Raw genomic sequence first — 26,608 nt, 5'->3', positions numbered from 1 at the left:
CATTTTTCTTTCTGAGAACGTGAATACCAACAATTGCAATGAATTTTAAACTGCAAGACAACAGACTGCCTTGTCCTGAGATTTTAATTAAGGAAAGAGCTTAAACCTAGTCTGCAGCCACGGCTTCCAGTATTATTCCATTAAAATGAGCTGAGGTCAGTTTATTTTGTGAATCAGATATATCAGTCAACCACCGAACAAAAGCAATCACTAAATCAAAATAACACTCCATTCCTAAATGTTCTTTCCTGCCACCCAAGGTGTTTTTCATCAGAGGGTAAAGATTGTATAGGCCCTCTTGGATTCCCCAATTTGTACTGCCAGTGAATGGCAGGATTCCTAACAACAAAACGCTTAAATGAATCAACCACTGCACATCAGTTCAAGCAAGTTGAAGGAATGAATGAGATGCACAAGACGGATTTTAGTAAGCACTCTGCATATGAAGGCATGCTTTCTCGAATAAGGCAGGGTAGCCTCCATTTAATGGAGTCAGAACACACTGAAAGGAAAAAGCAGGCTTCATACCTTTTCCCCTTGTTCTGTTTAGTATGTATTTCCCTTTCATCAACTTAGTATTGTTGATTTCTGTTTAGAAAAAAATCCTATCTTTAGAAAGGGAAATGAGAATTAAAACATTTCATCTTTTTAACCCTTCACTGCTCAGATTGAAAATGGATGGGCCACAGCTGGTCCACAAGATGTTTGGCCGACACCTTAAATTTTTAAATACAGTTTCCTAGAAATTTAAACTGGGAATTAACATAAAAACCAAGGTTTCTTAACTTCTCTTGGAAAACTGGTTTTGGGCCCATTTAATTCTCACATGGCAAAATAAGCCAGAGCCAAGTGAGTGCTCAGCTCAATTCACCACTGTTCCCACCCTATAAGCTCCTGACTCACTGGAATTTGACCTTGCCCTACTCCTAAATTCAGGCCAAGAATGGTTTTGCATGCCTAATAATGTTCTCAAGCCTTTGCTTCCTCACCCAGAGTGGTAATGGAGGTCACAATTCCATTTCTGGCTCAGGATATGCAGTGACCTGCAGTTTCATGGTTCCTGAAGTCCTCAGAGCAATTAGTTCTAAAAACCCTAATCCTCCTTAGAGACTCTAGATCATGTTCCCTGGCCAGGACTTGGTCTCAATCAATTTCTTTGGATCAAAATGGGGTTCACCGAGTAACTTAAAAGTCAAGAAGGGGTTAAGGGAAGGACAGCCTCACACCCAAAGTAAGTATAACCATCAAATACCCTTCCCCAAGCCATCACATGTGAGAACACAGCAGGAGACCAAACAGTCCAACAGAGAGGCTTAGCCTCACATCTTTGGAACGTGAAGTGCAAAGACTTCTCCCTGCTCAGACTCTCACCAGTATTACCCTCAGCCAGAGATTGAAATCATTGATCTGCATACAGAGAGAGGAGGAAGCTAAGTAAAAAGTGATGCTTGCCAGCTCTGTGTATCCTCCACCACCGGTGTGCTAGAAGAAATCCTTACCCTCGAGTGAACATTTGGAAATTTAGTGATATTATTCTTCTTTAAAGCTAAACAGAAAAACAAAAACACAAAATGATGGTTAAGTAAAAATGGGATGAAAATGGAAAGCAATTCAACTTTGTGAATAACATTCCCGGGCATGTTAGCCAACAGAAGAAGAAAGGAAGCCACACTACAAGAAGTGTTAGAGAAAACAAGGGAAGGGCGAGCATGCCTTCCCACCCAGCTCTGACCACCCAGATCCAAGCTGCTTTGAAGTTTGGCTCCAGAAAAACAGTCCGGCAGCAAAGCTGACAATAAACCTCAGTCAAGTAGATAATAGTCTCTAGCCTTGTTAATAAGTACTGGTGAGTAGGCACACCGCAGAACAGGCAACAACATACCACATCCTTCATTATCTTGAGACACAGGAGCATACATAACAAGTGCAATTCAGATAAGAGAACGCCACAAACTAAACATGTAACCAGTTCCATGTCAATCTCAGCATGGCAAAGAGTGGCTATTTCATACACTCAAAGTATGTCTTTCCTTTGTCACTTTTCTAATCAACAGAGAAGTTTATTCCTTATTCAGCCATCAGAAACTAAGCCCAGGCTTATTTCTTGGGAAAGTTTGATCATGTTTTTCTTTTATTTTCAAGAACAGTAGCACATGCCAATAAACATGTTCATTTTCTATGAACATGTAGCCACCATCTTGACCAAAGAAGCAGATCCAGATATGAGCTCATCACAGTAGCAGTGCCCTGGGTTTGACATGGAACAGAGCCACCAGTGAATAAGCATGAATGAGAAGACAGTGGGGTCTCCCAAGCCTTTATCTTCATTGCTTAGTTCACAGCCTTGCTCCAACAGGGAACTGCTGACAGCTGAAACTTGGTCATGACACTCAGAAGGAAAAAGTGAATATCAAGCTACAGAGTACCTATTTCAGCTTATACAGGCCTCTCGATCTAAAGAGCTCCCTGAGTTTAGCTTGTACCATGAGCTCCACCACACTGTGGATGATGGCTACAAACTACATAAGGCCCTTAAGATCCAACTTACAGGTGCGTGTACTTCACAGATCCTTCTGCAAATCATTTTGCATCTGTAGAGCACTTTGTATTCCTGAGAGCTTGTATAGCAGCTCGTTTTACTATCAAAGCAAGCTGAGCACAAAAAGGTCGGTTTAATATCTATATAAATCTATTCCAAAACAGAAAGTGCTCAATAAATGGCAGGAACAATAATTACTGTTATTGGTGACTGTCATTTTGTGTTGAAAGATATTAGCCTCAAAATCTTAAAAGCAACCTAGTTCATCCCCCCCTGACTCTCAAAGAAGTATTCCATTTTCTGAAAATTTCTATATGTAATTGTATTAATTCAACTGGCACACACCATCCCAGTCATGTGGGTTCAGGGTGTATTAAAAATGCTAGCGAGTCAGCAATTGTGACTGAAATGAGAAACCATGCAGCATGAAGACAACGTAAAATACAACACAGTGGAGATGGCAGTTCCATGCTAGACTGCTGGGTAGGCCTGACACACACACACAGGGTCGTTAGAGGTCAAAAAACCCACAGCAACCTTTTAAGAGCAGCAGGCGAGAAAGAGTAATAGTTTAGTAATGGTATTCCTCAGTGAGAACAGGTTCGCAGAAAAATCGAGAGCCACGCTTGGCGGTGCGAGCAGTAAAGGGCACAGTCTTCAGCACTGCATTGAAATAACAGTCAAACAAGACAAACAGAAGAGAGTAAGAAGCCACAATCTACTGCATTAGTACATGGTTAGTGCTTTGTTAATCATACCTGGGGGAAGGGTGAGGGAGGAGAGCAGGAAACGGGGAAGGCAATATATAATATGCACCCAGGTGAGTTCAAAAAGCCTAGAAGAGTTACTCAGTCTTTACTCAATCTGGGGCAGGGTTGAGTAGATCATGGAAAATAGCCCAAGCAGAAGAAAAAAAAAAAACTGCTCCATAAACATATTTATTTACCTCCTATGGTAGATCAGGTCAGGCAAATAGAAACTGTACATTTTACGAGCCAGTGTCGCTAAGCTGGAGGACAGGTTGATGAAAACGGAGCTCTGAGTTCTTAATGTGCCACGGCTGGATGCTCCTCTACCTACAAGTCAACCCCATTGTGGCCTTGAGGCTACAACAGTGCTTACCCAAGGAGATCTGTCCTGGTCTTGCTCAGAGCAGAGCTTCTCGCTCCATGCAGAGGAGGCAAGGAGAGATGCTAAACAAGGAAGCTTTATCTGGGAGCCACCTGTCAGCCACTGCAGGGTGGACAGACCCTGGCAGCACAAGGCACAGAGCACGTGTGTGCCCTGCAGACACTGGCACTTTCAGCAGCCACCTACCTATTCCACTTCTCACACTGGTTTACTCTGGACAAGTAATTATTTATTGACTTCCTTTTTTTAGTGATTCATTCTCCTAGTTTATTTCTTTGGGTCTGAGCTGGTAAAAAATCCTGACTTGGCCATTTTGTAATCCCTATTTTCAATGCTGACTAAGCTATTAACAAGAAATGAGAAATCAAAAGTCTGGAGAGTTGTATTTTTTTAAAAAAATTAGGACAATTAAGGAAATATGAATAATGATTGGCTTTTTTTTTTTAAGGAACTCTGCGTTTCAGAGGTATGTGATAATGGCCCTGTGGGTATGCTTGTTTTACTAAACAGACCTTATCTTTCAAAGATTATATGGAAATACTTCTAAATGAAATTGCATGTCTTGGATTTGCTTCAAAATAACCCCAAAGGAACAGGTAGAAGCAGATATGGAACAAAACTGGCCATGAGCTGGAAACTACCGACTGGTGATGGGTACTATTCTCTATACTTTTACAGAGTTTCCTCTACACTTTTGTGTAACATTTCCTACCAAAAAGTGTTAAGTATCTTAGAAGGTGAGAAACTTTAGGTAACAAACATGAAAAGGCAGCCACTTGTAGCCACTGCCCCAAATTACTGCCCCCATCTTTAACAGGGAATGTAGAGACTCTGAAGAGTCGGTTTGAGCAGAAAGCATTAGGCTATAACTTAATCAGACAAGAACCAAGCTGGGTTAGTCACAATTTCTAGCTGAGAGAATGACCATTCCTCAACCCTCTGGGCTTTTGACCTGTTGGTCCATCCTCATGAAAGCACTGATTTCCTAGCATCTTCACTTACTTTGAATGAGTGAAAAGGCTTTTAAAGAGCATGTTGAAATCACATGCATTGACTGTGGTTAGTACAGCATGGGCCCTGTCCATAAGTAGGCAGATGGGTAGAAGTGGCCATGAGTGAGAAAATGGAACATGGGGACAAATCTAAGACAACAGGACATCATTAGAAGGAGGAGCCCCGGTGAATGATATTCAGGGTTCCAATGATATTGAGATACCGATACATGATATTGAGAAATAGATTTTTGTTTGTTTCAGAGAGAATGTTGGAGCTCTTTGACAGGCAATATACAGGTTACTATAAACATACTTCAAACTCTAGCATGGAGTTTCTCTGTAATTCTGTGTCTGGATAAAATCAACTGAAGAACTTGTAAACCCTGGACAAAAGCAGTAGCAAAATCTGCAAATGGTCCAGAAAGAGTCAGGCCAGTGGGATCTCCATGGGCCACAATGAGGAAGTAGCTTTTACCTGTGATAATATCTTCAATGGCACCATCTTTCCCTTCGTATACATGTCTATTATCTTTAACTTGCCGCCTTCTTAATTCGGCAATTAATTCTTGCTGCTGCCTCTTTGATTTGTGGGAAGGCGACTGAGAAGAAAAAAGAATGGCAAAGATTAATGAGACCAACACCCACTGGAGGTCCGAGAAAATCCAAACCAGATCTGAGCATTTTGTGACTAACAAGCGGCCTCAGTCTGAAACACAGACAGCACCATCCCAACACACTGCTCAGCAGAAGAAAACGTAGGAAGTTTCTGGGAATGAAAGCTTTTTCACAAAGAACACACAAACTGGCAGCCACAGGAAGGCCGGATCCCATGGCAACAAAAGGCAGCTAGTAAGAGCCACTGACTTGTTACACTTCAGTGCAGAGGATCCTGATGAAAAATACTCTGACCTGCCAGCCTTCATCATGGTCTCCACCTGTGTTGCTTCCCTCCCTAGAATGCTCTCTCCCATTCCTCCTTACGAAGCCCTCCCCCCAGTCAAGGCCAGCACCAATGGCGACCCTGTGAAGCCTTCCCCTTCGCGGACACTTCGCTGTTCAGTCAGCAGGTTACCTGGGATGGTCTCTCTACATCCAACCAAGATTTAAGTTCCCTATCTCTATAAACTTGGAAATGCTATACAAACATGCTCTCAGCCTCATTCCAGTGATGGCTGAACAAGTAATGAGTGAGCAAGCATCCACATGCCAAGTTTCCAAGCCCGAGAAGGAAGTGGAGCATCCTGTCCCAGCCTGGCTCTCTGCCCCTCTCGCCCGCGTGCCTCCATGGAGCCATCAGGACCCTGCTCACACGAGGACCACGGCTGGAGCCTGGCACGTCTCACCTTTGGGTCCTGCTGCTCCAGCAGAGCTTCCTGCTCCAGGAGCTTCTCCATGAGCGCTTGTTCCTGCTTTTTCCTCAGCTCATTTTCCTCTTCTGCTTGCTGGGTGAAATCAAAAGAAGCAGAAGATTATGTTGCTGGAAATGCCAGCAGTCAAGACTTTTAAAAAGCCCTTCTGAGCGGCTCCTTAGTTAGGAATTAGAGTGAAGGGAAGGTGTAGAAGCTCTACACTATTCCTACAGTGACTCAGGGGTTTTGCTGTCAGTCTATATCACACCTCTTCAAAACTCATAGTTGAGATTCACCTTTTTCAGAAAATTCCTTTCCCGATGGTCCTCTCCCTACTCAGACCGCTTCCTAGTCTTTCTCACAGATGTGTGGGGACTTCCCCTCCCTACAGTTTCTCTGAAAGGAAGGTCTCAGATTCCTCTCCTTCTGCCCATTCTTAGGGGAAAACCTCCACCCCTGGCCTCCTGTTTCCTCAGGGGCCTCACCAAGTGACACTCTTGGACTCCCTCCTCACTCCTTTCCAAGTGAGGCAGCGGCAAGGTTGACAGATTAGGGACAAGAAATCTAACAGGTCGACCTCAGTTCAGCCCTCTAAGCATCCTCTCTTTGGAATCCAGCCTCCCTCAGCTACTTCTAATAGTCTAGCTGTGCAGTGATAAATCATCTAATTCAGGGCTGAAGTATGAACTCACAGAGGCACACCCTATCCTCCAAACCAGCTTTCATCAGTAATAAACTTTACATTTTCATCTTTGTTGCTTTTGTCTCAAGTTTCACTTCGGTTCACACTTCGGAAGAGAAAACATCCTAAAATCCTAACATCTGCCCACCAAGTCCCTCAGTCAGTGTCAGGCCAGGCAGTTATTATCTATGTAGTGTGTTTGGGCAAGTAGAACATCTGGTTGCATCCCTGCCTGACAAGTGCCTCACGGAGCCAGTGAACAGGACCCCGGGGAGAAATGATAACATGGAAGGAACGTGCTAAGAAGCTCTGACCTGTGATACCCCACAGGCCGCCAAGAGTGGCACCTCTTCTTTTCCTCCGGACTTGGAGACCAACCCCTCTTCCCAGCTTGGATCATGCATTTGTAAACAGCATATATTTTCTCTTTAGACCTTAGACTTATAATTTCTCATGTGAAGAAACATGGTCCCAGCTCATAACCAGAGCTAGCTCAAGCCATTTCTACCCCTGAGCCAGGGAGTGGCAGAGCACCTCAGTCAGCAGGCCCGGTGCCCAGCACTTCTCACTGCTCACAGCCCCTGGGATCACGCACATGGACCCGGTGCTGTGCCTGTGCCCACCCTCACATACACAAGGGGAAGCCTTCCTGCTGCCGTTCGTACCACCACTACAGTAAGCCATGCCGGGAGAAGAGGGCTGAATAGCGGGAACCTCGTGGGTTTCAGTGAAAAGGCCCAGGGGTGGTTCTCCAAAGCCATCAGGATGGTGAAGTGACTCACTGCTTCCCATCACATTTTTCAGAAACGTCCACTCCCCTGTCGCATCCCTCTCCGCTCCACCATCACGTTCCTCCTTCCTCCACCAACATCACCTAGGTGAGCGTGCAGGCAAGCCTGGACAGTAGAGGCCGCACTGTCTTCTTGAGCACTTGCGTCTGTGCTCAGTCATGTCTGACCCTTTGCAATTCCATGGGCTGTAGCCCACCAGGTTCCTCTGTCCATGAGATTCTCCAGGCAAGAATACTGGAGTGGGTTGCCATTTCCTCCTCCAGGGGATCTTCTCTGCCCAGGGATCTAACCTGCATTGGCAGGTGGATTCTTTACCACTGCTCCATCTGGAAAGCTGAGCACTGAAATCTCATAATGCTCTCCTTGGCTTCCTTTCTCACTGGACACATTTTTCTGACACAGATCTGAGTCATGCGCTTTTTCAAAACCATGGTCTCAATGTATATGGGTATGTCACAGAGGGCCTCCCATTTAAAGGAAGGGCCATTATGGGTCCAGATAAGGAAACAGGGAGCGACTATCCTTCCAAGAGCCACCTTTCAGCCCACAATTAGGGACTTGCTGTCCAGAGGCCTGTGGTCATGGGCGTGCCCAGCACAAGCAGGCTGTCCGTGACCTCGGCTATGATACTGAGGCTCACTCCTCCTACCCCAACCTGCTTCACAACTCCATAGGAGGCCTGGGTTTCTCAGTCCTTTGACCTGCCTGCAAGGGTGACAGTTGACGCGGCAGCTTCCAAAGATGGCTTTGGATGGTCCTGGGTCTCCCTCGCCCCATGCGATAGCCAAAGGCTTTTGTTTGGGGGCTGAGCCCCGGGCTGGGTAGGTAGAAACAGAGAGCACGACAGTCTGAGGGCCTAAGCAGCAGGGCCAGAATTCGCATCTCGTCCTCCCCACCCAGATCTGCCGCCGGAAGCCCCAGGGGGAGGCCCCTGCAGAGCTCTTGAGACTGCAATGCAGCTCCAGGAAGGCACCCACTCAAGAAATAATGCACAGGCCAGACGTGTGTTGGTTGAGGTGAACTGAATACAGGACTCATGGTAAAGGGAGCCTAGGAATGGACGGGAAGCGGGGGTGGGCCTCAAGAACAAAGGGTGAAGACCTCAGATCAGAAGAGGACAATGAGCAAGCCAGGGACATCTCCAGGCACAAATGCAGGAAGACCCTGTCCCTGCTGAGCACAGTTCACAGGGGAGGCGAGACAGACACCGGTTTACCTTATAGGCTTTCACAAACCGGACAAAGACGGGGAAGAAGACAGACGGGGGTGTCGTCTTGGGGTTTTCTCCAAAATACTTCACCACGTCATCAAAGGCATCCTGTGAAAAAGTGAATTTCTCTTAAATGTCATTTTTTCCAGCATGTGAACTTGGGAAAGAGCTGCAGGGGCCCCTGCAACTCTGGCCTCTGCTCTCCCTCACCTCCCACGATTCTCCACAGCCTGTGTTAAGGCAACCCAAAGCCGTCCCTGGGAACTCCTGCCACTTTACACACAGACACACACACACAGACAGACACACAGACACACACACACATAGACACAGACACACACAGACACACACAGTCACACACAGTCACACACAGTCACACAGTCACACACACACACGCACCACGCACACACACACACACACACACGCACACACACACACACACACACACACACACACACACACACACACACACATGAGGAGCTTCTCCTTACAAGAGTGTCCTCAGGCCGTGGGAGGACTCCTTAGAGTCGACCAAGTCAGAAGGGACCTTAGAAACTGGTCAGACTCCAGCTCACTGCTTCCACACTCCTTCCAGGGGTCCCACAGCAGGGCACTCATGTCTTTGCCCAAATCCTCCTGGGACACATGGCAGCCAGCCTCACACGGGAGCCAGCCAAACACGTCTGCTTCCTGGGTTCCCTTGACACAGCCTTCCCTTTCTGTGATGGTGTACAGTCCACTCTGGCTGCTTCTCAAATATGTAACTTGACCCCCAGTGTGGCGAAAGATTTCAAGGTCAAGTCCCACAGAAACCCAACACACTGCGAACACTGCTCTGCTGAGCACAGGCCAGACATGTGTTGGTTGAGGTGAACTGAATACAGGACTCATGGTAAAGGGAGCCTAGGGATGGACGGGAAGCGGGGGTGGGCCTCAAGAAAAACTCAGATTAGAAGAGGACAATGAGCAGGCCAGGGACATCTCCAGGGACAAATGCAGAAAGACCCTCTCCCTGCTGAGCACAGTTACACAGGGTATCTATCCTCAGCAGACAGAGGGGAATTTACCCCCCATTGTCAGGACAGGACCCCAGGTGGCTTTACGGAATCCGATTCCTTCTTCTTCACAGAGGTCGGGGACACAGACACTGACCTGGGCAATCTTGGCATCGTCCTGCAGCTTCTTCAGCTTCCCCTCGTTGTTGAAGATGAACTCCTTCAACAGAGTGTTGTGGTCATGCATGGTGTACTCCCTCTTGGTCAAGTCCATGCCCCTCTGCAGCTCCTTGACGTCCAGTAAAACATTCTCGAGGGACACTGAAGTAGGGAAAGCAAGGTCCCCGTGACTTCAGTGGGAAAGGTCAAAGCCACGGTGAGTTCTCACTGGGAAGCCGACTCCTCAGTGGGCTACCAGGGTTATGCAAGAGCCTGGGATCTGGTTTCCAGTCTTCAGTGAAGAGAGGCTTCCATAGCAGTGATTTACTAAGCGCTCACCGTCAAGCACTGTAGTGAACCCCTTATATGCACTAATTCATTCGTACCATTAGGCCACGTTGCTGACGAGGAAAAGCAGCACGAAGAAGTCACACAGGCTTCCTCAGGTCACAAGCTAGGAGGTGGCAGAGATGGAGTCTGGATAACAAATACGGACCCCAAATCCTGTGTTTGTTTCCAACTAATCCACTCCTCTTACTGGACGTGATAACCTATTGCTTAGCCTATAGGCTCTGAGGTTCCTTAACTGACTGGCCCAAGAGCTTATCCTCTAAGCGTTGAGTGAAGTGAAGTGAAGTGAAAGTCACTCAGTCGTGTCCGACTCTTTGTGACCCCATGGACTGTCTAGTCCATGGAATTCTCTAGGCCAGAATACTGGAGTGGGTAGCCTTTCCCTTCTCCAGGGGATCTTCCCAACCCAGGGATCAAACCCAGGTCTCCCACATTGCAGGCAGATTCTTTACCAGCTGAGCCACAAGGGAAGCCCTTGAACTATTCTGCATTTCTATGACTCTCCAGCAGGGGGCAGCATTTCACCTACTGAATTTCAGTTGTCCTGACCACCAGGACCCAAAGCAACCTGGAACAGCTTCTTTTTGCTAAACAACCCTTCCGTGCTTCAGAAGGGATTATGAGCAGGAATCTTTCCATCTGCAGTGTAGCCATCCGCCTAGGGTGGCTTCACCCCTGCAGCCTCCTGCAGGAGGTCCGAGCCCCACCTCCGGCTCCCCATTCCCTGACTCAGCTCCGCACAGGGAGGAATTATAGAACAAAGTAGCATGTTTTTCCCGAGCTGGACCCACACTGCGTTATTCATCTCTGACTCCTCAGTGCTTAGGCCAGTAACAAGTACAAAGCAGGAACTCAAAAAAGGTTTGCTGGCTAAAGGAAGGAGTGAATGAACAAACGAGGGGCGGGATAAAGAATCTGTCACATATCAAACTTAAAAAGGCATTCCAATATACATTAGGTGCAGACAAGTACTGTTTGATTCCATTTTATATGAGATATCTAGAATAGTCAAATTCAGAGAGTCAGAAAGTACATTGGTAGAGGCCAGGGGTTGGGGGTGGGGTGGGGACAAAGGATGGGCAGTTAGTGTTTAATGGGGACAGAGATTCAGTTTAGGAAAGGGAAAAATTCAGGAGATGGATCATGGTGAGCTGTGCAGCAAAGTGAATGTACTTACACATTCACACTGACCAGTGCCCCTGGACTGCAAGGGTGAATATAGTTAAATGGTACTTTTTAATATTACATGACTTCTACCACAGTAAAAATAAATAAATAGATAAAGGAATCCACGTGGGCCCCAGAGTGAGAATGCAGAAAACAAGTCTGTCAGAGAGCACCTCAATCTCCCCAATCTCCCCCGCTGGGTTTTTTGAAATGACACTTTAGAGGGATCTCATTTGGGCCAAAATGAGCTATAGGAAATTTTTAAACTTGTTTTTTCTTAATTAGAATTGTGATGCTAAAACCCCTTAATTTAGACAAAGGGAAACTTGAAAAGGAAGGAAATCACCCCACCAGAAGAGAAATGCATATGAGCAGACAACCCGAGTTCAAGTTCCTTTTGCTTTTGAATTATTATCATTTATTTATTGCTGCGCTGACTTCTGTTGCGGCACACAGGCTCAGTGGTTGTGGCACACGGGCTTCACTGCGCCGTGGCTTGTGGGATCTTCCTGGACCAGGGGTCAAACCCATGTCTTATGCACTGGCAGGCAGCTTCTTAAAACCACTAGACCAGCAGGGGAGTTCCTCGAGCTGTGTTTCTATCACTTTCTAGCCATGTATCCTTGGGAAAGGCATTTACTCTATAAAAAATGTCAAGTTTTCTCACTTGAAACATAAGGATACTATTACCCAGTACAGAGCCACAATCTCAGGGTCATTGGTGATTTATACAAAAAAAATTCCCAACTGTCACAGCAACGAGAATTACTGATAATTACTGATAATTCAGGCTAAACACAAACGTTTAGAACTGCCACACCTGCGCAAGTAGGACAGCACAAAATTTAATTAAAGAATTTGTTGGGGGTGAATCTTAGATTCTCATTCTCTTAGGTCAAATAACAGCAACAGGGACTTCCCTGCTGTTCCAGTGAAGACTCCATGCTTCCAGTGCCGAGGGGCACAGGTTTGATCCCTAGTCGGGGAACTAAGATCCCACATGCTGAGAGGCATAGCCAAAAAGTGAAAAAAAAAGAAAATGACAGCAACAGAATAAAAAGGGCAACAGATGGAAGAGGGAAGTCGCATGAACCCCAAAGACCTGGATCTTTATAAAGAGGACACTAAGGTCACCTTCATATCCATGTTTGTTATTGACCCCAGGAATGGGCAGCACCATAGCCAATGTGTTTCAGCTCAGAGCCTCTGGTATTTTAGCCTCACTCCCATAGAAGGGTTCTGAGGAGTGCTATTTACACTGGGAATGGTTCCCCCATGACTCAAGGCATTTACACCCAACAGTAATGTTAAAAGCTGAAGTTGAGTACCTGCAGCAGCTTTCTCCACATAATGAAGCTCATTATAAAAGAGGGACACTTGTTGATATTTTTCTTTCACGACATTGGATATATAGTGCAAAAGCGTTTGCTTTCGGTCCGTTGACTTTGTATCTAAGAGCTGAAAGCCAGAGGGGACACAGGTTAGAGTCAAGATGCCGTCCTCCACTCAGAATGAACACCTGTGCACAGGAGCCCCAGAGGAGACGGAAAGCACCCCCACAGGAGAGTCAGCTTGGTTCTCACGGGAACCAGCCCATGGACAATTAAGTGACAAGAGGACTTCCTGACCAGGGGATACGCCCAACTTCAGAGACGGCTCGAAGCACGAGAGCCGTTCACATTTCTCTCCTCACGGGAACTCCTCGTCCCCATCCGCCCCACCGCCTCCCCGGCGCTTACAAGCAGCAAGACTCCAGGCTCTGCTCCCCACCTAACGGCCAGAGTGGGGTTGAGGCTGGGACTGGCAGGTGAGCACCGGTGCGCCCTGGCAGGCAGAGGTCCTTTCCCCACAGTCCTCACATCCCACTTGGCCGCTTTTATTTCCCAACCCAAAGCAGATGTGCTCAATGGACCGTGGCCTCCTAGGGGCCAGAACTGAGACTTCATACACACTCCCCATCAAATAACGCCTAGCCCTGGGCCGGGGACTCCACCCACTGCCCCGGAGGCTCCTGTGAAATCATGGTATCCCATACAGCCTGGGGGACAGGGCTCCACAGAGCATTTTCTCTAGTGCTATTCACACAAGTCAGGTGACTGAAAAGCAGAATACCCTTCTCCATCCAAGAAGGAGGAAAAAAAAAATTTTTTTTTTTTAGACAACATAGAAAAATAAAAATAAGCTTTAAAGAATTTCCTAACTCCATTCAACCTCTCTGTTAATACCTGACCTACTTCCATTCAGGTTTTTCTTCCATATTTTACTTAGTTAAAAATCAAACTGTATAGACAACTTATACCCTTTCTTTCCTAAACATCAAATTATCTATTCCTTTTAAAACTCTTCACAAATATTCTTACACTTGAAGGAGAGCTCATTGGATCAACTATTATTACAGCATATTTAATCATTTCCCCAAATGTCCAGTCTTTACATTGTTGCTACTGCTAAGTCGCTTCAGTCGTGTCCAACTCTGTGCGACCCCATAGATGGCAGCCCACCAGGCTCCCACGTCCCTGGGATTCTCCAGGCAAGAACACTGGAGTGGGTTGCCATTTCCTTCTCCAATGCATGAAAGTGAAAAGTGAAAGTGAAGTCGCTCAGTCATGCTGGACTCTTAGCAACCCCATGGACTGCAGCCCACCAGGCTCCTCCATCCATGGGATTTTCCAGGCAGGAGTACTGGAGTGGGGTGCCATTGCCTTCTCTGTTACATTGTTGCTAATTGTTTGCAAATATAAATAAAATAACAGAATCCATACTTCTGACTCCTGAGGAAAGAGTCCTAAAAATGGAAATACTGGGTCACAAGGTATGAGTATTCCTAACGTTTGAAGGACCTGCTGCCAAATGGTGTTTCAGAAAATTTGTACCAACTGATCCTCCCACTAGCAGAGAGTCTTCATCAAAATATCCCACCCTGCTTCCCAGAGCAGAACCTCTCTGCTTCAGGGTTTAATCTTTGCCAGCTGTTTCATCTCTCATATAACTCTTGTATTTCTTTTAACCCACTCACCAGATCTAAACTCTGAAGTTTAAATCCATAAACTGCTCCTCGTTTACTGCTATTCATATAGTTTCCAAGGGCCAAGATGATCTGTAAAGAACAAGAGAAAAGATTAGCCCATCAGGACAGCATCTCAGACATTCCCCAGCCGAGGAATGCAACTGACAAGTCAGCTCTTCCATACGTGCATAATGCGTGAAAGGAAAACTTCACTTGCCTCCAGGATTTTCTTGAGTTTTTGGGACGACTTTATAGAGACAGATGCTGCTATAATTGAGTGCAGTTGCTAGATTCCAAGTCAAAGGAAAGAAGGGGGGGAAAAAAAGACACGTTAAAAATGGGGAACTCTAACTGAAAACTAAAAATTAACACAGAAGAAAATAGGCCTTCATTTAGAACTTAGAGCCTTAATGTTGAGATTCTATTTTTTCCTAAACATAACAAATTTAAGTTGTCCTGCTAGGTCTTAAATAACTATCGCATCACATGTAAGCTCTTCTCTAAATAGGAAGCATTATGAGAACTAGCTTATCATAAAATCTGTAAGCAATGAGACTTAAGAGTTAGGAGTCAACAGTGTCTTTCAATAGAATTCAATTCCTTGCCCACCATCTGTAATCATGTAATACAATTCATATTTTTAAATCAATGGAGCTAGCCAAGAACAAGAACACAACAAAATAGCAAAGAAATACCATCACTGTGCAGAAATTCTCAGAATACATGCTACTATAATCAGCAATTAACAAACATTTATTTAGAAACAGAACTGGGAAAGAGCTATTTATGATATTCATAAGCATCTACCAGTTTAACACAAAGGAATAAGAGATGGTTGGCTATTATTTCTACATCACCACAAACTTCCAAGGAAGAAGACTCCCGTGGCAAATTTAATGCTTCCAATGGAAGCCAATAAGCCTGTTCACTAAAGATATGAGATCATTTTTAGAAATGAAATTACATGTTCAGTCTTGCTAACCCCAGCCAGAGGACTGGTACTTTGAGGAGGGAACCAAATTTAAGAAAATGATTTTCCTTGTTCTCTGTATTGAAGTGTCATTTGAAATCCAAAGGACATTTGCAGACACAGCAAACGGCATTCTCTGGGGGAAACAGCCACATGGAATAGGGAAATTCACTGTTTTCAAATTTACCTGGCATACACAGTGAGTAAAAGATGGCGAAAATAAAAATGCCATCTAGAAAGTTCTGGGAAAGCATCTTAGAGTCCACGACATGAAGTGCAATTCTGCGAGAACCATAAAAGAAAACAACAAAAAACTCTACCCCTTTGCACCCCTCCATGCCCTTGCCAGAGCTGGGCCACTCACAGGAGTCAGCATTTGAATGCTTTCAGCGAAGTTCCCGATGAAGGCCATGATGGTCATCTTCTGCATGAGCCTCTCAATTTTACTGAACTGCATCATGAACCGGTCTTCATCCGACAGGTTTTCCAGGGGCTTCCGTTCCCGCTCATAGAGCCGAAGCACTTTTACCTCATTCTCAGTTGGCAAGAACCTCATCAGACATTCTACAAAGTCTACAGGCAAGGTCTTCAAGTCAAATCTGAAGACAGAAGTGAACGTGCCAGTGTTAGAGAGAGAACCTCCTCCCCGTCTGGTCCAGCTCATGCATGAGCTGATGTTTACAGCAGGCCAGTGTCTACAGATGTGCACATGCCCCGGGAGCTGGCTCCTGACTGCATCAAGGACCTTCACTGGTCCTTCCTGGAAACCTGGAGCACAACTGCCACACTCAGTTTTCAGGCTATTAGTAGCCCTAAGCCTCTGGAAACCACCAATAAATGACAGGAGGAAAAAGCAGAAGGAAGGCTGAACGTCTGGTGGTTAAGCGGTTCAAGGACATTTTTTAGGCATGTGAAATACTACTAATTAAAGAGATACAAATTATATGCATGATTACAGAGTATCTGGTGAACTCTGTAAAGATTTCAATCAGACCAGCAAGTCTGGGATATTTTCCCTTGTGTTTAGGAAAAATACATCCAAATGCCTATAATAAATGGATGTTTCGCTTAAATGCATACATTCATTTAAAGAATACCAGCTCTTTGTAGACATATGCTCAATGTGAACTAAAGAAGTATGTGCTACAACCTCTGTTTTATTCTCTGGTCAAACTCTGTTCAGCAAAACAAGAGAATTACATTTAATCATGACAAGCAAAATAAATATAGATTAAAAACCATAATGCATATTAGGTTTCAGCACCAGAAATCAGAACAGAATCGCTAATCAAAATTTATAAAACATCAATGACAAATTAGTTCCTAAAACATCTAATAACATCCTTATCATATTTGAAAGTTACCACAAGTGAAAGAGTAGAAAGATTCTTCTCACAGAAGAGTAAATAAAACCAATGCCATCTCTGCAGTTCATGGATTAAAAAAAAAAAGAAGAACTTGGTTTAAAATGTTCGGAAAGTGCTAAGGAGCAACAGGAATCACATTCCTATTGTTATGAATTAAAATATGCATCTGTATCCTATTTGCATCTGGCATTGAGTTGAATCATTCCACAAATGCCATCAAATTTGTACTCAGCAAATCTGGATAAAATTCAGATACTCCACAGAAAACTGACATTTTCTCCCTTTTCTTATCATCTGCAATACTTCTCTCAACTTTCCTTTTATGTAGGTGTTGCTGTCAGCATATATGCGAGCAGAACAAGACAATAAATGACACCACGATCCAATTGTTGTTCTAAGACAATTACTCATTCTAATACAGCACCCCCAAGGGCCACTTCTGGTCCGTCATTTTATCCTAAATTCACTAGGATATAATCTTCCTGAATGCCCTGAACTTACACATGAATAGCTTTACATATCTCTTCAGCAGTCTTTCCAGCTTTCCTTAAAGTGATGGCAAGATTTTTAGCCCTATTTGCTTCTAGTAATGTCACTTTGCTCGATCCTTTCTGCGTTATCTTCTGTTTGCTTGAAGAAAGATCAATGGCAGGACCTTGGGCTTTTGTCTTAAATATTTCCTCAAATTCATCCACATTTAAATCCTGGGGCGGGGGGGAAGAGGGATGAAATAAGCAAATTAGATTATACTTAAAAATGAAGTCAGGAAGCCACAATTTGGATAGCCTCTTAAGCATCAAAAAGGTTACTTTCTCTACCATGTCTAATACTTGTTTTGGGCCATGGCTTAACTCTGTTTCACTATTTGGACAACTGATTCCAACCAGTTAATTCAACTGCCTTTCAATTACTGGCTTGTAGGGATGGCCAGCACAGACCGAAGCTATCCACCAAACCAACTAGTGGGTGTGATTATGAGTTCTTTCTTATTCACAGTTCAATAAAAGGTTTTTATGCCCTTTTATAAATTAAGGGCAGAGATTGCGTCACTGTTGTCACATACAGTGAATATGTTCAAAACTATTCCACTTTAATGTCACTTGTTAAACACAGTTTTAGAACCACCTTATAAAAGAGCATTCAATTTTATTCTCCTTTTCTTCTTTTACATCAAGACACTTAAAACACTAGCTTTTTGAAATGTTCCGGTTAACACAGCACCCATCCTGGCTTTGCTGCACAGAGAAGGTCCCTGGTTTCTAACCAATGAGAAAGATACCTCCAGAATTCGTTCATCATCAATTTCGTTGAAGACTGTGCCATTGATCTGGTTTGGCTTCAGGGCAACCCAGTTAAAAACTGGCATTCTGAATTTCGTCTTGATTGGCTTCTTAATTTTCACAGCTACAGAGGTCAGAGAGAATGCAATGAGGATTCCACCAAGACCCTTGAGAACAATCAGACAACAGTCCTCGCAGATGACACTCTAACCCTGGAGGAAGACTGGCAAAAGGTGGCCAGGTGTTTTTAAAACAGAAAATGTCACACAACGCTTTGGCCAGAGCAACTTGAGGTCTTCATTTGGCTGACTGATACAACAGTGTGTTAAAGAGGCCTAAGCCCTGGGCTTTTTACTTGTATTCACTGTTTTAATGTAGGCAACTGGACGGCTGAAATACAGTCACAGTGTCAAGACAATGCTTAGCACAAAGCATCGGGGAGTAAAAATTATTCTTCATGTTATTAGATAGCAGAGAGGGCAAATACCCTGTGTCACTTGGTTTGACATGCGTGAATATGACTGTAATTCTGACATCCTAAATTTCTGGCTCTTGAACATTTATTTAAAATAAAAAAATTCTTCAACAATGATTAGAGGCTGCAGATAGTATCTGCCTAAACCACCAGGAATGAAAGGTCCAGAAGGCTGCCTTTCAGCCACAGCAACACAACCCTATGGATGATTCCAGTCACAGGGATTATACTGGCTGCTGAGTTATTCCAAACAGACTAAGGGCCGTGCAAGTCCCCAAACAGAAAATGTGTAAGAAGACAAAAAGGGTACTTAGAAATGGGGGTTTGCATTGCTTTTGTGATAAGGGCTGCAATCTCTGCCCCCTCTTTCGAGGAGCAACATCTCCCCAGGAGTCAGCTACCTGCAACTAGAAGGTAAGAATGCACTCATCAAAAACACTGGAAACCTCTTAATAGAGAGGAAGGGCTCTATCTCTGAGGGGATGGGGGGTGGAGGGGTGCTAACTCCTCTTACTTTGGGGAAATAAGCTAAAAAAGATAATCCACTAAAAATTCCATTAGTTAACTACACAACATAAAGAAGTCTTCCTAAACCAACTAGCTATAAATATTCACCTTCCAAGGCTGTCTCAGGATGCACACCACACTATTAGGGAAGGGAGGGAGAAGAAGAAGTTCAGTCAGTGCAGAATAAAAGAAATGTAACACACAAGTGGGCTTTTACCTGGCTGCCCGCCTGACTGCAATAAGGGGGACAGACAGTGCCTCTCGTTCCTCCAGAGTTACGAAGGCCACAGAAACAGCAGGAATGTCATCTGACAGATCCACACAGAAGCATGCAGGGACACAGAAACACAGCTTTCGCCAAACCAGGCCGTCCACCCCCAGATGTGACACCTTAGTCCCCACTGCCTGCTGGTGACCATGTTTGTCAATGCTGCCCAGGAAGAACCATGTCTGCCAGGGGGCGAAGGATCAGAGCTTCCTCTAGTCTGGCGCCTCAACAAAGTTCAGGGAGAGAAGTAGGGGCTGGGGGGCAGGCTGCACCTGCCTCTCATAACCTGAGATGGCCGGGTCAGCATCACCTGTTTCCATCATCCCTCCAGGCCGCAGGACACTCCCTACAAGCCACTCCATGGGCAGCCATCCTACTTCTAACCCTTTCAGCAAGATTAGGAATAAGCCTGAGATCAGAGCACAGGCAAAAAAAAAATGTTCTCTTCAGAAAGGCTGTCCTGACCCTGAGGAGTTGGGGAAGGGGGGATGCGGTCAGCAGAGGAGGGGTCATTAGGTGACCATGTGCATCTTGCTCCCAGGGTTCTGGCTCGAGAAAGTGGCTGTGTGCGTGTTGGGGGTGGGGTGGGGAAGTGGTGGTGGAGACAGCCGGGCCCCAGGCGGAGGGGATGTCCAGCACCCAGCTTGCCCTTGTGGGGAGGAGCTTTTTTCCTCCCCCTCAGGATCAATCTAAAACCCTTCCAGAGTTGAGGCCCTGAGATCCAACTATGAAAATACAACTAGAAAACAGTCCTCTGTCCAAGGGGAAAGGAACATGGTGCCTGAAGTCCAGGATGTCTGCCTAAAGGGCCATAACCTCTTCTACAGAGTCAACTAAAACACGGGTAGCCCTGGAACCACAACTGCCAGCCAGCACCGCGCCTCCCCACAGACACAGAGCAAATGTAATGGCTCGATGGGAGATGGGGGATGTCACGGCACAGTGTGACCCACGGGGACACAGGGCAGACACTCAACACACTCAGGGAGGAGCAACCTACAGAAAAGCTTGATGGGCCCGTCTTTTGTGGAAGCAGAGAGAACAAAGAAAATACAGAAAAAGAAAATTAGATATGGTTAGCATCCAGCAGCTCAGCAGTTCACATACTCTTAGCAGAGAATTCCACACTTCTGGGATACATTTCATAAGGCAGCGCAGAGCCAAAAATTCATTTCCATTCAGGCCTGCCTTAAAGACACCCTTACTATTGTTTTTTTTTTAATAATTCTTTTTTAGAAAGAGAGGAAAAGATGATTTCATTACAGTGGTCCCAAACATCCATATTGACCTGTACCAAGTATTCCATAAGATCTGAACAATTTTTTTTAACAAAAAAAATAATCAGCTGAACTCTCAATTCTCATTGTGAAGTTCGAAAACACATTCTTCCAAAGAGACAGCAAAGGTTACAGACTACCCAAGGGCCTGTCATCAATGATCTGACCGAGAAACATGAACCAGACTGATCCAACAGGTTTCAGGAGCCAGGCCTTACACTTTGAATGCATGCTTCACACTAATAATACTTTCTCTATAAAATGCAAAGAAAAGTCAACAAGATAAACTTAGGGACCTCCTCCTGGTCCCCTGACTTGGTCACCAAGCACATATTTGCTGATTGCCTGCTGAAGAACTAAGACACCCAGTTTCCTGTAGATCCAGGAGCCTAGCGATGTCACAGGTCTCTGGCTTCCCGGGAGCCTTTGGCTAATCATCTCAGCTGTCTCTTGGCTCTATGGGGACATCCTGATTCTGTCTGACCTCCTGGTGTCAGAAAGAGCATGTTACTGAACACATTGGCAAAGCAGCCGGTAGCCCAAAGCAGCCCACAGAATGGGCTACAACCACTAAGTATTAATGGTCAAATTAAGGATGAGTAAAGAAAAGAGATTAAAGGCCTTGTAGAAACCAACTGAGCGACTTGACTTTCCCTTTTCACTTTTATGCACTGGAGAAGGAAATGGCAACCCACTCCCGTGTTCTTGCCTGGAGAATCCCAGGGACGGGGGAGCCTGGTGGGCGGCCGTCTATGGGGTCTCACAGAGTCCGACACGACTGAAGCGACTTAGCAGCAGCAGCAGAAACTGCCTGATCCCAAGCTATCAAAGACTCATAAGGATCTCATAATCCTTACGTCTTGATAAACAGAACATCTTATAGCTGTTTAGTGGATGCTCATGGCACTAAAGAGGAGTTTCTTCAGTCCCACATCCAGTCCTTCAAACTACACAAGAAGGGGACAACCTCCAAATGCAGCAGCCCTGGCAGGAGCCGTGAATGATCAGCTGAACACAGAGTCTCACTGTGAAACTGAGGCAAATCAACAGAGCCAACAAATTGCAGAGATGAGGTAGGAGGAAGAACCCAGGCAAAACATTTAACCTGAGAGGCCGAGACTCATTCAGCGGGGAGCCCTGGACCTCCGCGCCTCAGCCTCTTGGCTCTTCTCTCGGCCACGGCAGTTTGGAGGTACAAGTCGGAGCCCAGGTGAATGGAAGTGGAGGGTGCACTGCACGTTAGGTTCTACCAGAGAGAAAGGAAGCAGAACCAAAGGAGGGACGCCGGGGTGACACAGCTCACGGTGAGTGCTTGGTGCACTCATCCCCAGGCCTGGGTGCACACAATCACAAGTTTCCACAACATCACCGAAAACAGCCTGTTGATGGAACAGACTCCTGCGGTTTCTTAAGAGGTTTTCTGTTTGCTTATGTTTCAAAATCCAACAGTCTCATTGTGACACTTTAACTTTTGTCCTTCAGAAGCAATAAAAGTTCTACAAGAAAGCAGTGGACGAGGAAGATCTTGAAAGGTTGAAATAAGTCACTGGTTTATTGCCAACACGACTTTGAACAGGCATCTTGCATGACAGTTTTATATGAACAGGGGTGGAAGTAAACACCACAGATTTGATGTAGAACAAGTTTGTTACGGGTGGTTTGGTGGCGTTGAAAAGGGCTTTAGTCACTAGGATGAATTACTCCTAATGACCGGCCAGTCCAGCTGCCGATGGCACAGGCAGGCTAAGAGAGGGAGGCTAGGAGATCGCCTATAATTAAGACTGTCGTTTAGACTTGGGGCAAAAAGCTCTGAAAACCACTGCAGCCTTGGAAATCAGACCACTAGACTGCTAATTCATTGGAAATAAGAGACCTTATGAAGGGACTGAAACAGATGAGGAAGCAGAACTATCCAATGTTACAGGGATGGCTCCGCAACGCTCAGAGCAATTCCAAATGGCAGGGAAACGCTCTGACTGCGAAAACGGCTTGCAGTATTTTAGAAAAGAGTAAAAATTTCTTTTCATGAGTCAAAAATAAGAACTTAAGATTTCAAGACATTAGAGTAATGCTCTTGCTCTCAAGCCACACTGGCCCTGCCTTACTTCTGATGCGGGAGGAAATCCACACCTGGTCCCGGCAGCAGGAGGACCACGTGCATCAACAGGAAGCATCTCAAGGCAAGAAGATACTGCTGGTGGGACATTTCCCTTCAAAGCTTAATTTCACTATAGTAAATTGTGATGTCCTCAAATGCTCAGAAGAAATGCCTGGAAGCCCACATCAGGCAGTTACACAGAAAGGCATCTTCCTCTTTCGCAGATGCCACTGAAAATACCTTCAAAGAAAAGAGCCGTAAGCACTGGAAGCACACATGCTGGCAGAGCTTGGATGGTCCTGTTTCCTGAGCCCATAAAGATCCCTAAGAGGGTCACCGGTCTCTCTTCCCTTCTCTAGGTGGAGAGAGAGAAGGTGGGAAGACAGTGGGAAACTGGAACTTCCGCAACAAAGGCTACTGAGAGAAAAACGCCACCCCTGCGAGACAATTTCCCCTGTAGTGGCTGTATCAGTAGAAATGAATGGTCTTACATTAAGAGGAGACACGTGATTTCAGAAGAGACCTGGAATTGAAAAGAATGCCTCTAACTCTCTGGAGGTAAGACAACTGACTCTCAGTATTAAGTATCTGGTTCTTAAATCTCTGCTCTTACCTGCTAATCCTGAGTTGAAAACCACTGTGGGTGAAGACGTCCCGGGCAGCGGGGGTGCAGAAGGAGGAGGCGGGGGTGGTAAGGGAGGAGCAGGCAGGGTCTCAGCTGCAGGACCTGGGAGAGGGGGCAGGGGAGGAGGTGGGGGCGGGGGCGGAGGGGGTGGGGGAGGGGGAGGCGGGGGTGGTACAGGTGGTGTTGCTGGACCATTTTGCACTGACAAAAGAAAAGAAACAAATGGGCTTTTAAAACAGAGGAATGGTTTCTCCTGCAACATGCCATGTGCACATAAAGGAACTGAAAACAAAACACTGAAAAGGATAAATGTGGTGGGTTTTTTTTTTTTCAGATTACAAAATGTCCTCAGTGACAAATGGGGAGTATTCTACAACCTATGAAATGAAAGACTTACAACTTTAATCTCAAAATGTAAACAGTTCTTAAAAGTAAATAAAAGAGCATGCACACAAAAGCAGACAGAGGACATAAATTAACAGTGGGTAAAAGAAGAAATACAAAGATCCCAATACGACCTCAGTTCTCCTGCCAAGGCTTCTTACCTGCTTCAGGTGCATCTGACGACAGAGGTAGTGGTGGGGGAGGGGGAGGCAAGGGTCCCGAGGAGGAGGCCCCCATTACTGGTCCCATGAAGTTACCCACTGCCACTTCGGACCCTGTGGGCAACGTGCCAGAAGCCACGACAGGGAGTATGGCGATGTCCCCATCCCCTTTCTTCTGAATTTTAATGGTCCCTTGTTTCTCCAGCTCATGAATCTTTTTTTCTAGGGTAGACTGTCTTTGAATGGCTTCTTCTTTCTCTTTGACCATTTTCCTTAATGTGTGAACCTGGGTATTTGCATCTTTGTAGATTTCCTGCAAAAGAGGCCATGGTCAAGAGTTTGTCTTCACGTGACATCCATACATATTAGCATTAGATTGGCAAACTGAAGGTAAAGAAAATGGAAAAAAAAAAAGAAGAAGAAGAAAGGAAAAGGATACTTCTATCTATGGAATTCGGCCAGAACCTGTAAAGTCTCATTGTTATCAACTGTTCACTGGTAATCCATGCAATGCATGCATTCTAGCAATTGTTGCTGTTAACGTAGTTCTTTCCTTTAAAAAATACAGCCAAGTCAGTTTTCCCCACAGGTGAAGAGGAAAAGGGCAGAGGTAATCCAAAAATAATTTTATAGTTGACTTGGGAATATCCTGAAGGTATTCTGGTAGTACAGCATGTTTTCCTTTTAGTTCTGTTAAAATTCAATTGTAACTCCTAGATACATATCAGCTAACAGCAGACAAAAGGTCCCTATATCAGACTTGGATAGAAGTCAGACTGGGATTAAAAATCTGCAAATCATGGAATAATCCAGTCATGAGTAACCAGGGGCTGACTGTTTTGAATGGATATCTCTGGCCTTCACAATGCCCCCTTGACCAAGCTCAGTCCAGGACAGCAATTGTTGTAACATTTTCCCTCTGGTAATGCAGTTAACAAAACACTCCAGTGCTGCCCTCCACTAATTACTTATTTCTGTCTAGGTTCTTAGCAGAAAACAAAGAAGTCACGACTTTTAATTCAAAGGCTGTCCTGGTTCCTTTTCTAAGGGGCCCACAGAGGCTCCAGTGAAAGGATTTTATGGAAGTCACTCTCTGGGCCTGACTCACGTGATCTCTCACCACAAACCTCTAGCAGGCAGGGAAACATTCTTCACACCCTGTCTATTATTAATAATCTGAGAGTCTGAACTTGAATTGAGTCCATATGCTACAACTTTGTCTCAACGGTGTGCCAGAAAACAAATTTCCTAGAGTTAACTGTAGGACCTGTCAGAATATCAAGCAACGCATGTAGACATGATAACCATCGCATAAAATGTGCCATGTCATTAACGGGGGCACAAAAGCCAGCCATTTGCCTAAAAGCCTTCCAGGCATTTTGGTGTTTTTATGTTCAAACACATGGATGGTACTCCATAAATACCTGACCTGTAAATAAAAACAATGCTAAAGCCAGGCAGAATAACTGGGATTATCTGATAATAAAATGGATTGATTTTACTTTTGCCTTTTTTCTCTTTTTTCTTTTTTTTTAGGTGAATGCCAGTAGGTCTTGCCTGTGTTGTGATTTCACTGTTTCCAAGGCAACCACCAAATCTGGTTTCAAGCAGAAGCAAAGCAAAGAAATACAAAGAAGTGCAAGGTCTAATAAAAATAAACAAGTGGCATGAATTAAATCCATGCTGTGTTTTTCTTTTCAACCAAATGGGTGATCTACAGAATCCACTCAGACTTGTCCAGATGGGAAAATATTGTTGCTCCCAAAACCTGTGATAAGGAACTAGTGAACCCCTGGTATCTGACTGCACACACAATGAAGACACACTCTAACTATGAGTTACTTTCAAGTTTCACCTCTGAAATGGCTGCAGCAAATACGCTACACCCATGCATCCCTCTGCTGTGACCATGTGTGTGTGTGTGCTAAGCTGCTTCAGTCATATGCGACTCTGCAACCCTGCGGACTGTAGCCCACCAGGCTCCCATGTCCATGGGATTCTCCAGGCAAGAAGAATGGAGTGGGTTGCCATTTCCTCCTCCTGGGGATCTTCCCAATCCAGGAACTGTACCCATGTCTCTTGCATTGGCAGGCAGCTTCTTTACCACTAGTGCCACCTGGGAAGCCCGTGACCATATTGGGGTTCTGTCTCCTGGGCTGAAGCCAGAGCTGGTTCCCCACAGTGCCCACTGGGCCAGCTGCCACCATCACACTTACTCGAACCACATCCAGCTCCTTGTTCCTCTGCATGAGCTGCTTTTCCAGTTCCACAATCTTGGACATGGCTTCATTCTCTGTGTCCTGCAGTTTTTCCGACAACTGTCAAGTTTCGAGAGGAAAGACTTGTCATGACACAGGATCATTCTGACCTGGTCCTCGGTTTTCAGAAAGCAGAGCTCAGAGACATGAGGGGCCCCTCAGAGTCCTGCACGTGTACCCCAAGTTGTTTTCTGAAATTGTTAATATTTATAAGATGGTCCTGAGTACAAACTTGTTTCTAACAGGAATTCATTTACAAGGGACCCTTAACGAAACTCACATGTCAGCTCCTTAGTACTTCCACATACATAGTGTGTCAATCTCCATTTCTGCAGGGGCCAGCAAGGGTAGAGAAGAGTGGGTGAGGGAGGTGGACTGGTCACCTTTCCTTCCCTAAGAAAGGGCTATTAGGCAAGAGGTTTTGAAAACTGTTGACTGAGAAAAGTTGGTTCTGTTGAGTTATCGGTTGAAAAAATACCACTGCTTGTTTTGACCTAAATTATCGCAAAAATAAAAGACATTTTGGACATGCTTAGTTGCTCAGTCATGTCTGACTCTTTGT

At 45.2% G+C, this 26,608-nt stretch overlaps 1 protein-coding gene and 1 long non-coding RNA gene across 6 annotated transcripts in view; one reads left to right on the top strand and one right to left on the bottom strand.

Annotated features, from left to right (window-relative positions):
- FMNL2 (formin like 2) overlaps positions 1-26,608 on the bottom strand; it is a 326,598-nt gene that overhangs the window by 2,362 nt on the left and 297,628 nt on the right. The window contains exons 13-26 of one of the 4 annotated variants that reach the window (XM_018063103.1): positions 26,005-26,106; positions 23,789-24,101; positions 23,232-23,444; positions 17,993-18,117; positions 17,215-17,417; positions 15,711-15,945; positions 14,594-14,662; positions 14,386-14,466; positions 12,698-12,827; positions 9,850-10,013; positions 8,704-8,805; positions 6,009-6,107; positions 5,141-5,264; positions 1,453-1,546 (exon numbers count right to left, since the gene is read on the bottom strand). In XM_018063103.1, coding sequence (XP_017918592.1) covers positions 1,453-1,546; positions 5,141-5,264; positions 6,009-6,107; positions 8,704-8,805; positions 9,850-10,013; positions 12,698-12,827; positions 14,386-14,466; positions 14,594-14,662; positions 15,711-15,945; positions 17,215-17,417; positions 17,993-18,117; positions 23,232-23,444; positions 23,789-24,101; positions 26,005-26,106 — 2,054 coding nt within the window. Of the gene's footprint in view, positions 1-1,452; positions 1,547-3,076; positions 3,203-5,140; positions 5,265-6,008; positions 6,108-8,703; positions 8,806-9,849; positions 10,014-12,697; positions 12,828-14,385; positions 14,467-14,593; positions 14,663-15,710; positions 15,946-17,214; positions 17,418-17,992; positions 18,118-23,231; positions 23,445-23,788; positions 24,102-26,004; positions 26,107-26,608 lie in introns of all 4 variants that reach the window. The other 3 variants (XM_018063118.1, XM_018063112.1, XM_018063094.1) reach the window with 3 other exon arrangements.
- Positions 22,956-25,528, top strand: LOC106502897. 2 transcript variants are annotated; one of them, XR_001296572.2, is made up of 4 exons: positions 22,956-23,176; positions 23,578-23,797; positions 24,097-24,286; positions 25,325-25,528. It is a non-coding gene; the product is annotated as an uncharacterized LOC106502897 (long non-coding RNA). The 2 variants fall into 2 exon arrangements; XR_001919575.1 differs by lacking the exon at positions 25,325-25,528 and having other exon boundaries at positions 24,097-25,316.

Source organism: Capra hircus, chromosome 2 (assembly GCF_001704415.2).
Source record: "Capra hircus breed San Clemente chromosome 2, ASM170441v1, whole genome shotgun sequence".
NCBI classification, from domain to species: Eukaryota; Metazoa; Chordata; class Mammalia; order Artiodactyla; family Bovidae; genus Capra; species Capra hircus.
This window is presented reverse-complemented; position numbering and strand designations above follow the sequence as displayed.